The sequence below is a fragment of the Narcine bancroftii genome, unplaced genomic scaffold (assembly GCF_036971445.1).
Source record: "Narcine bancroftii isolate sNarBan1 unplaced genomic scaffold, sNarBan1.hap1 Scaffold_152, whole genome shotgun sequence".
Lineage (NCBI taxonomy): Eukaryota > Metazoa > Chordata > Chondrichthyes > Torpediniformes > Narcinidae > Narcine > Narcine bancroftii.
Window position 1 is genome coordinate 1,067,143 of NW_027211887.1, and position 10,998 is coordinate 1,078,140.

General features: G+C 44.8%; 1 protein-coding gene across 1 annotated transcript; it reads right to left on the reverse strand.

Moving 5' to 3' along the window:
* Nucleotides 1-4,377: 4,377 nt before the first annotated feature.
* On the reverse strand, nt 4,378-10,727 carry LOC138750465 (uncharacterized). Its single transcript, XM_069912527.1, has 2 exons — nt 5,082-10,727; nt 4,378-4,976 (listed from the first exon to the last, which is right to left on the reverse strand). The coding sequence occupies exons 1-2, from the start codon at nt 5,427-5,429 to the stop codon at nt 4,560-4,562; spliced, it is 765 nt and encodes a 254-aa protein (XP_069768628.1). The 5' UTR covers nt 5,430-10,727; the 3' UTR covers nt 4,378-4,559.
* Between the last annotated feature and the right edge of the window lie 271 nt (nt 10,728-10,998).

Here is a 10,998-nt window from a genome sequence, read left to right on the forward strand (position 1 = left end):
TGATTGAAAAACTGATTGAGAATTTTGGCCAATTTAGGAACTGTTTTGGGCTAAATGGTTTTTCATTGGGCAACCCTATGATAGATAACCATCTTTTACCACCATCCTTGTTGGATGTAAATTTCAAGGATGTTATAGAATAGGTATTCAAAGTTTCAATGACCCCTTTATTTCAGTTAATTTTGCCACGTTCAAACAATTATCAACTAAATTTTGAACTTAGTAATCACTCTTTTTTGACATTGAAAAATTAGACATTTTCTTCAATCTAAGATTTTGGATTTTCCGTGAATTTCTAAGACTAATATTCTTCATCTATTTTTTTAAATTTACGGCTTTATGTTCATGGTGGATTAATAGCATGTATTTATAATAATGTATTGGGTTTAAAATCCAAGATTAAGAGCAGTTGTGAATGAGATTTAAATATAAAATTTCCAGAAGTAGCTTGGTATTCTATTCTCAATTGTATTAATGACTCTTCACTTTATGCTAGGCATTGATTTTTACAATTTAAGGTGGTACAGGAATACATATGTCCAAACTGAAACTATCTCGCTTGTATGCAGATGTTGATTCACTATGTGAGAAATTTAAAATTTTCCAAGTCTCTTTAATTCCTCTGTTTTGGGAATGCCCAAACTTAGAGAAATTCAGGAAAGGCATTTTTCAAATTTTATCAATGGTTCTTAAGATCAATTTTGAACTTGTCCGTTAAATTGCTCTGTTTAGTTTTTCTCGTGATCCAGATAAACCATCGTCGGCAGCTCAGAAAAAATTTTGAGCTTTTGCTACGTTAATAGCCAGATGAGCAATGTTATTGAAATGGAAAGATGATTCTTCCCCGACTCATACACTGTGATTACATGATGTAATGTCCTTTTAAGTTTAGAGACAATCATATCTTATATTAAAGATAGAAAGTTCCAATCGATGAAATAATGGGGCACATTCCTAGAATTTTTCTACAATTGGAGGAACTAAATGTGTGGTTTGGCCATTCATCGCCTGTTCTCTGGGGGCTACCAGTGGTTCTACACTATTGTTCTTTTCTTCATTACATAAGATAACTTTGATTAGAGGGAGAGGTTGGATTAGACCTAATTTTTAGGTTTTTTTCGTTTTAGCAGTTAATTTTTTTTCTTTTTTCCTTCTATTTAATTTATTTCAGTTAATGGGTTTGACGGTGTTCTATAGATTATTTCTGATCAATTGTTTTTGAGGTTAATGAAACAGTTTGCCATTGTGTTCATTGTGTAAAATGTACAAAATTCATCATTAATATCCTGTGGTTTATGTTATCTCTGAATTTCTCCTAACTGCATTCTAGGCACTTGTTCAGTTTCCAATTGCTAAGTTAAAACCGTATGTGCTCTCTCCCTCAACTCATAGTAGAGCTGTTTCCATCATTGAATTATTTTTTCACAATTGTATTATAACAAAGCTTCAATTTGGACAACTGTATTTTATTATCCTCAGTTGAATTTTTCTGAAATGTCTTCTCTAATGTTGCAATTTCTTTCTCTAAGTCCTGAATTTCTGCTATATATTGTTTCTTCACTTTTGCTGTGTAAGTAATAGTTTGACCTCGTAAATATCTTTTTTAAAGTATCCCATAACATAAAATTACTTTGAACTGATCCCTTATTCGTTTCTAAAAAAACCTAATCTGATCTCTTACAAGCGTAATAATTTCAGGTTTTTTTTAACAACATTTCATTAAATCACCAACAATAACAAGTTTCCACCATCTCTGCGATACTACGTGAAATTAACAATAATGAGTGATCTGACAGAATCCTACTCTTATACTCAGCCTGTCTGATTCGACCCTGCAAATGGGCTGATACCAAAAAAAACTATTCTTGAAACCGAATCATGACGTGCAGAATAAAAGGAAAATTCCTTTTCGGTCGGATTCCTCCATTCCCATATTTCCACTAAATTTAAATCCCCCATCAACTCAGTTATTCTTTTCGCCATTTTGTTTTTTTTTCACAATTTTTCGAGATTTAATCAACAACGGATCCAAACAACAATTAAAATCTCCTCCAACCATAATATTCTCATTGATTGATTCAAATATAAAAATGCATCAGGAACAAAGTGAACATCATCTTCATTCAGTCCGTACAAATTCATCCAAGTCCAAGCCTCTGAAAATAGTTTCCAATTAACCTTCAAAACCCTCTCTACATGAGCAGAAAAAGATTCTAAAAAGGCACCTTTTTATGTATCTCCCGATGCAGTTTTTACCTGGCCCACCAGGAGTCACTGATTTCACTTTTGTACATGGTTTTTCATTGTTTGAGAAGATTTTATAATTTGCAATGTTTTCCCGGGAATTTTAACAGCTCTTGGCTAATATTGTGAACTCCGAGTTGCGCACATATTGAAATATGAAAATAAAGTATCTATTTTGAGGAACAGAAGGAAAGGACACTGCTGGTGACACATCTCAGAGAGCAAAGGTGCAGGAAGGGGAAACATTGCAGAGTGCGTCGAAAGAACCAAACACTTGTTGATCCAAACCAAGACTTTTATTAACTAAAAGACTGGAGCATATCATAAGTGGGTCGACCAGTCCAGAATGACCTGGTCTGGCTAGGAGAAATCCTTTAAGACCTGCCAATAGGTGTGGCTAAACTCTCAGCCAATCACAGTCATCCTACACTACACTCTGGACAGATACACATTGGTGTTAGAATCTGTACTATCAGGGGGAACGACCAGAAGGCATTTGCTGATTTATGTGGCTTTCTGCAGGTGTGCAGAAATGCTGGGAAACAATTCTGGGGGCCATCTCTTTTTCTTCACCCGTACACAGATAGATTAGGAGAATGGAAAAAGAAGAGGCCAGTGAATTCCAAAGTAGGAAAATGTCTGGTCATGAACTTTGGGAGAAGGAATAAAAGGGCAGATTATTATTGCATAGGGTGAACATTCAAAATTCTGGGGGAGATGGACCTTGGCATCGCCGTGCAGGATACCCCATAGGTTAACTTCCATGTTGGTGGTCAATCAGCTGATTGGAATGTTGGTATTCATATCGCAAATAATAGGATATAAGAGCAGGGATGTGATGTTGAGGCTTAAGAAGGCACTGGCGAGGCAGCACCTGCAGTAGCGGAGAGAGTTTTGGGCTCCTTATTGAAGAAAGGATGTGCTGGCATTGCAGAAGATTCACAAGAATGATTCCTGGAATGAAGGGATTAATATATGAGGAAGATTTGATGGATCTTGGACTATACTCCTTGGTGTTCAGAAGAATGATGAGTGGTAGGGGTCCTAAGAAGCACTTCGAATGTTGAGAAGCCTGGATACAGTAGATGTGGTAAAATTATCTCCCATGTTAGAGGAGTCAAGGACGAGAGAGCACAACTTCAGAGTTGAAGGATTCCCACTAAAAACAGAGGTGCAGAGGGATTTCTTGACACACAGACTGCAGAACCTCTTGAATTTTTTAACTGGTGGCTGCAGTGACCAAATCATTGGGTGCATTTAATGCACTTCAACTCTGTCTGCTGCAACAGGGTGGATCTCCCAGTGGCCACCCATTTCAATGCTTACATGGCTGACCGTGGACTCAAGCACATTTAGATTCTGATGAAAACAATTCATTAAATCAGTAAAAGTTCAACCACAGCAACTGCTGGAATATAAGTTATACAAAACTGCTGGAAAAAGCAGGTCAGGAAGCAGAGAAACCAAGAACTGGAGAAGTAAGAAAACAAGTGTATTTGAATTGACAGGCTGGAGAAAACACAGAATAGGTGTTGGGAAATTTGCAAAGGTCCTGGCCAAACAATGTAAGAAGCAGCCAAGTGGAACCACAAGATGCCCCTGTTATGCAATTTTCCCAGGTGGCACATTTTTGTGGCCTTGTCTTGAGATGTGCATCTATATGTTGTGGTTAAAAACCCACCGTTAAGCTGGAGGAGCTCAGCCCGGATTTTCAGTGTCCATAGGAGATCAAGATATATTCCCAACATTTCAGTCCTGAGCCCTTCTTCAAGGAATGAGCCAGATACAGGAACTCTTAGAAAAGGCACTTTCAGGTGGCCAAATGCCCCACTTGTAAAGCCGCATATAATGGCAATATGGGCTGCCGGAAGGCCACCTGAATGCGCAGGATGCGCCTGCCAAATGAACTTGGTAACCCTCCTCCGAGAGGTATAATCGGCACAACACAGAAATGCTGTGGTGCCGGGTGGAGGTGTTTGTTGTGTTTACCGTTTTTGTTTTTGTTCTGCGGTGTTCAAGTGTGGAGGGTATTTGCAATGTGATTTGTCCGTTCCATGGTTTACATCTAGTTTAAACATAATGTGAAATGTTTACATTGCTATATCGAACTCAGATATTTATGAAGCAATAAGATTTCTCAAAAAATGTTTTTTATTACATTTTTGACAAGCACACAAGTCTCATTTATATGCAACCATTACTTCACGAGAACACATAACATGCCAGGCAGTAGGCTCATGTGGTCGCATTGGGTGGGGAGGGTGGAGGGGGGAACAAGTTGTGGAAATTAGGAGCTAGGTGGCAGGGTCATACCCTTACAGGATGGACAAAATGGCAGAATGGATGGCCTGGTGCCCATGGGCCTGCTGATTGCGACAATCTGTGCTAATGGGTGCAGGACCATCTGCTTCAACCAACGTCCACTCTGACAGAAAGTCTTCCTTGTTAATCTCACATATATTGTGCAGGACACAGCGAGCAAACACAACACCTGGGACTAAGGTGGTAGAGATATCCAGACGGTTGGACAGGCACCACCGGCAGCCATTTAGACGGCAATATGCATGTTCCACCACTATCCTTGCAGAATTAAGGGCCTTGTTAAATCTTTGCTGATCCAGATCCAGTCCTTGGTGCTGTGTGAACCCCTTCATCAGCCAATTTCGTAGTGGATATGCCAGATGACCCACAAGATGCGCTGGAACCTCCACTCCATTAACATCCTTGGACACCTGCAGGCACAACAATGGAGAATGTTGTTAATTCATACACATGACCGTTGACACAATAAGCATACATAAGATTGACACATGGAGCTTTGTAGGGTGAACACTCACGTCAGGTGGGAAGTGGTATCCGCCCTGGTCCTCTTCCTTTCTATACAGAGGAGAGTTGGCAAGCACTCGGGCATCATGGGTACTGCCCGGCCAACAAACACATCTGAGAAGCTGTAACGTGAATGGAAAGCACAGTGAAGTGATAGACATTGAGATGTGATGTGATAAAGACCAATAAAGGCTTAGCTCACCAGAATCTGTGGTCGACCACCGCTTGCAGAACCATTGAATGCCAGCCTTTGCGATTGTAGTAGGCTGCAGCATGCAAGCTGGGGGCAATAATGGGAATATGTGATCCATCAATGGCACCGGCACACATTGGGTATCCCCTTTGCACCAAGCTGTCATTGGTCTCCTGGAGACGTGTTCCAATGGGCAGGGACATGAGACGTTTACCGAGGAACTTCGTCAAGGCGGCCGTCACCACCTGCACCACCATGCACACGGTGCTGATGCCTATTCCAAAGATGGGACTGATGGATCGATACTCACAAGGGGTGGCATACCAGCGCAGAGCCACAGCTAATCGAAATCCCGGCTCCATGGTTGCTGCGCCTGGTCTATGCGGCTTCAGGTGAGGTTCTTAGAGTTCCAGCACGAAGTGAAAGGTGCCATGCGACATACGAAAGTGTTTCCTCCATTCAGCAACATCAAATTTGGTGTGGTCATTTCTCCAGAACTCAGTGCCCTGGGATCAGTTCAACCTCCAGAGAGACCCATGTGTCACTGACAAGCATCATTCACCTTCGTCTGTGAACAATGGTGGGCGAAACCTCTGAGCAGAAACAATTTCAAGCTGGCACTGGAAGGTGTTGTTAAGGTTACTGAACGCTTACTGTAGCTTTTGACAATTCACATCTGATAGGTAATAGACTCAATCAGCTGTGTTTGGGCGGGAAACCAATATATGAATGGGCTGCCTTTTGGAGGTTGGGACCCTGTTGGGAAGAATTGATCATTGAACCCTGTCTGGAAGATTTGCTGGCCTAAAGACTTGTATTTTCTCACCCACTCTGGAAGCCTGTGAGTGAGTAAAACCTATACTGGTTGTATTTTCATCGGAATTTATAGCTATCCTATAAACACAAACTTCTCCATGTCCGCCACAAGAGCGGGGATCTCCCAGTGGCCACCTGCTTCAATTCCCCATCCCATTCTCTTGCTGACAGCCTGTTCATGGTCTTGTCGTGACTGCAAAAGGTGGTGCTACTGAAATGAAGCACCTCCACACAGCATGAAGTGAACCAGTAACTGCCTTTATATGAACCTCTCGTGCTGCTTTTAGGGGACGACCTCATTCCTCTCTGGGGTGCGCTGGTCTAGGGGAGTGATGTCAGTGCGTTGCGGGGTTGCTGCAACCAGGATGTGGCGACAACTCCCTCCCAGGCAACATGTGTCACCAAACGCATGCTTCTCATGAGAAGGGAAGGGGGGCCTATGCCATCTTGTACCAACTGACTGGGACAGCGATTCGGCCCGCCTGACCACATGGTCGCTCGGCCTGCTATGAAAAACCTCATCCCTATCACATCCAATTAACACCTTTTGTTGGGCTGGATTTGTCCCCTAACCAGAATTCGGAGCCTTTCTGAGATTTCCTGCTTCTGGGTTATTCTGTTTATTCCTTGAAGAAGGGCTCAGGCCTGAATGCTGGAAAGAATAGCTGAGTTCCTTCAGCATGTCGGTGTGTTTGTAATTATAATCACAGCGTCTGCAGACTTCTGTGTTTCACTCATCTTTATTTGTAATACAAAGAACTGATGTTGGCAGTGGTGGTGGGGAGAGAGTGGGGGGTGGGGAACCACCTGATGGCATCCTCATTAGTACCTGGACCTACCACTTTGTGTCAGCCTATCCCAACAACTGGGAGCTACAACCCTGCGACAGTTCCCATAGAATTAGAGGACTAACAGTAGATCTGTGTGGAAAGAAGAACCTTAGCTGCTTCTTGCCCTTTCGTGTAAGACTTTATTCGTAATAAATGATCGACCACAAAAAACCCTGTTCCAAGTCTCTTTCAGCCCTTAGTATCATGTCCATACATTCCCATCATTGAACATTTTACATGCGCTCTCTGTTTGCACTCGGGTGGTGAGTGGGAGCAGTTCCTTTGGTGCTTCAACCTTCTCCCGACCCCTGCAGAGAAGCTGTTCTTCATCCTGCTGATGCTGGTTCTGATCCTCCTTTCTCTTCCTTGATGGGAGCAGCTGAGAGATGCTGTGGGCAGGGTCAAAGGGCTTCTCCAGGATTTGGCATGGCCTCTTCAGACAAGGATCCTGCTAGATCACACTGATGGGGAAGAGGGAGACTCCAGTGATCCTCTCTGTTGCTCTGAGGGTCCTGTGGATTGACTCCAATCCATTTCTCTGCAAGGACCCTCTCATCCAGTTTAGTTTATACTTGTGTGGTGTTTCAAGGTCCCTCGGCCTGACGGAGATTGCCGATTCTATCGCATCTGCTGATTCCAAACGACCTTAGTTCCTCCGTCCTGTCGGGTCAGTCCGATTTAATGTTTCTCATCTTTTGTTTGATTTTTTAAGATTGTGTAGTGGATGTGTGTGGGGTATAAGTGCATGGGTGCTTGTGGGTGGGTATATGTGTGAGCGTGTGTAAGAAGGGGTGTGAGGGACAGTGTGTGCGTGTGTGTGTGTGTGTGAGGGAGTGGGAGTGTCTGTTGGCATTTGGGTGTGTGTGGTAGTGTGTGTGTGCGTGCATGTATGTGGGGGTTTTATTTACAGTGAAAAAGTATATACAGAATATTTACAATATATACAGAATATATACAGAAGAGTGAACAAATATATACAAATATATCAACGATCAAATATATACAGAACATATGTACAAAGCACAACGTCGACGTCAAATGAAAAGAACTCGACAAAATTATCTCACTTATCGAACACGTCCCTGATATAAAAGCACATCTACCAATTTGCCCCGAAATAGTTGGGGTTGTGTGTGGGATTTGGGATGTGTGTGTGGAGTTGTGTGGAATTGGGTGTGTGTTTGTGGACTGCATGTTCGGGTATTGGGGTGTTGGATGGAATGTGTGAGTGGATGTGTGTGGTGTGTGTGGGTGAGATTGTGCGGTGGATGTGTGTGGGTTATATGTGCATGGTTGATTGTGGGTGGGAATGTGTGTGGGCGTGTGTAAAAAGGGGTGTGGGGGAGGGTTGTGTGTGTGAGGGTGTGTGTGCAGATATGTGGGGCTTTTGTTTACAGTGAAAAAGTATATACAGAATATATACAATATATACAGAATATATACAGAACAGTGAACAAATATATACAAATATATCAACGATCAAATATATACAGAACATTTGCACAAAGCACAACATCGACGTCAAATGGAAGGAACTCGACAAAATTAACTCACTTATGGAAAACGTCCCTGATAGAAAAGCACATCTTCCAATTTGCCCCAAAATCTTTGGGATGTGTGTCTGGAGTTTTGGGGAGTGGGGTGTGTGGGGGTGGGTGTGGGTATGGTGTGTTAATGTGGTGTGTGTGTGAGGGATGGGTGTGTGTGGGAAGTGTGTGTAGATGTGTGTTTGTGAGAATATGTGTAGGGGGCAGTGTGGGGGTGTCTGAGTGTGTGGATGTGTGTGTGGGATTGGGGTGTGTGTTTGGGGTCTGCATGTGGGGTTATGGAGGGAATGGGTGAGGGGTTGTGTGTGGGGTGTGTGGGTAGGATTGTGTGGTGGATATGTGTGGAGTGTATGTGCTTGGGTCCTTTTGGGTAGGTATGTGTGTGGGTGTGTGTAAGAAGGGGTGTGAGGGAGGTTGTGTGTATGTATGTGTGCGTGTGGGAGGGTGTGGGAGTGGGTATGTGTGCGTGTGTGCATTTCCTTCTTTCCATTTTCCATAAGTGAACAAATATATGCAGACATTTGTACAAAGCACAACATCGACGTCAAATGGAAGGAACTCGACAAAATTATCTCACTGATAGAACATGTCGCTGATATAAAAGAACATCTTCCAATTTGCCCCGAAATAATTGGGGGGACCTATCCTGAACGATTTTCAGAACCTTTCATTCTAAAACCCGACTTCCAGACCCATATTATATTCGTCTAGGAACAAAGTCTACTTTAAATACAAGAATCTGGTTTGGAGACGGGATTAAGGGGAGAGGGAGAAAAGAGATTCTATTGGAGTGTGGATGTGTGTGTGTGTGTGGGGTCACTGTGGGAGTTGTCTGAGTGTGTGGATTGAGTGTGTGGGAAGTGGATGTGAGAGGTTTGTGTGGGGTGAGTGTTTGGTAAGTGTGGGGATGTGGGGTGTGTGTGTAAGTGGGAGTGTGTGTGGGAAGTGTGTGTAAGTATGTGGGTGTGTGGGGTGTGTGTGGGAATTGTGTGTGGTCTGTGTGTTGTGTGGAGTCAGTGTGGAAGGTGTCTGAGTGTGTGGGAAGTGTGTTTGTGGGTGTCTGTGGTGTGTGTGTGTGAGGGATGTGTGTTTGTGGGGGGTGGATGTGTAGGGAGTGGGGTGTGTGGGGGTGGGTGTGTGTATGGTGTGTTAATGTGGTGTGTGTGTGTGAGGGATGGGTGTGTGTGGGAAGTGTGTGTGGGAAGTGTGTTTAGATGTGTGTTTGTGAGAATATGTGTAGGGGGCAGTGTGGGGGTGTCTGAGTATGTGGATGTGTGGGTGGGGGGTGAGTGTGTGAAATGGGTGGAGAGATGGTGTGGAGGGGTGTGTGTATGAGGGGTGTGGGTGGGTTATGTGTGGTGTGTGTTTGTGAGGGATGTGTGTGGAGGGTGGATGTGTAGGGAGTGGGGTGTGTGGGGGGTGGTGTGTGTATAGTGTGTTAGTGTGGGGTGTGTGTGTGAGTGATGGGTGCGAGAGGGGTGTGTGTGGGAAATGTGTGTAGATGAGTGTTTGTGAAGATAAGTTTAGGGGCTGTGTGGGGGTGTCTGAGTGTGTGGGTGGGGGGTGAGAGTGTGTGTGAGATGGGTGGGTGGGTGTTGTGGAGGGGTGTGTGTTGTGTGGTATGTGTGTGGCAGTGTGTGTGGGTTATGTGTGGTGTGTGTTTGTGAGGGATGTGTGTTTGTGGGGAGTGGGTGTGTGGGGAGTGGGGTGTGTGGGGATGGGTGTGTGTATGGTGTGTTAATGTGGTGTGTGTGTGAGGGATGGGTGTGTGTGGGAAGTGTGTGTAGATGTGTGTTTGTGAGAATATGTGTAGGGGGCAGTGTGGGGGTGTCTGAGTGTGTGGATGTGTGGGTGGGGGGTGAGAGTGTGTGGGATGGGTGGAGAGATGGTGTGGAGGGGTGTGTGTTGTGGGGCATGTGTGAGGGTGTGTGTATGAGGGGTGTGGGTGTGGGTTATGTGTGGTGTGTGTGAGGGGTGTGTGTGTGGTTGTGAGGTGTGTGAGTTTGTGGGGGATGGGTGTATGGGGAGTGTGTGAGGGGTGTGGGTTTGGGGTGTGTGTGGGGGTGTGTATGTGTGAGTGGGTGTGTGTGGCAGGGTGAGTGTGTGTGTCAGTGTCTGTGTGGGGCATCAACGTATATAGGACATGGCAAGCATTGCATGCGCCCCCACCCCGCTTGTCAGCGCTACTTCCATCCCCATACTTGTCAATGACGACGTCATCTTGCACCCCTTGACACATCAGCGATGGCACCAACCTCCCTCCCTCCATCAGCGATGGCACCAACCTCCCTCCCTCCATCAGCGATGGCACCAACCTCCCTCCCTCCATCAGCGATGGCACCACCCCCCTCCTTCCATCAGCGATGGCACCAACCTCCCTCCCTCCATCAGCGATGGCACCAACCTCCCTCCCTCCATCAGCGATGGCACCACCCCCCCTCCTTCCATCAGCGATGGCACCAACCTCCCTCCCTCCATAAGCGATGGCACCACCCCTCTCCCTCCATCAGCGATGGCACCAACCTCCCTCCCTCCATCAGCG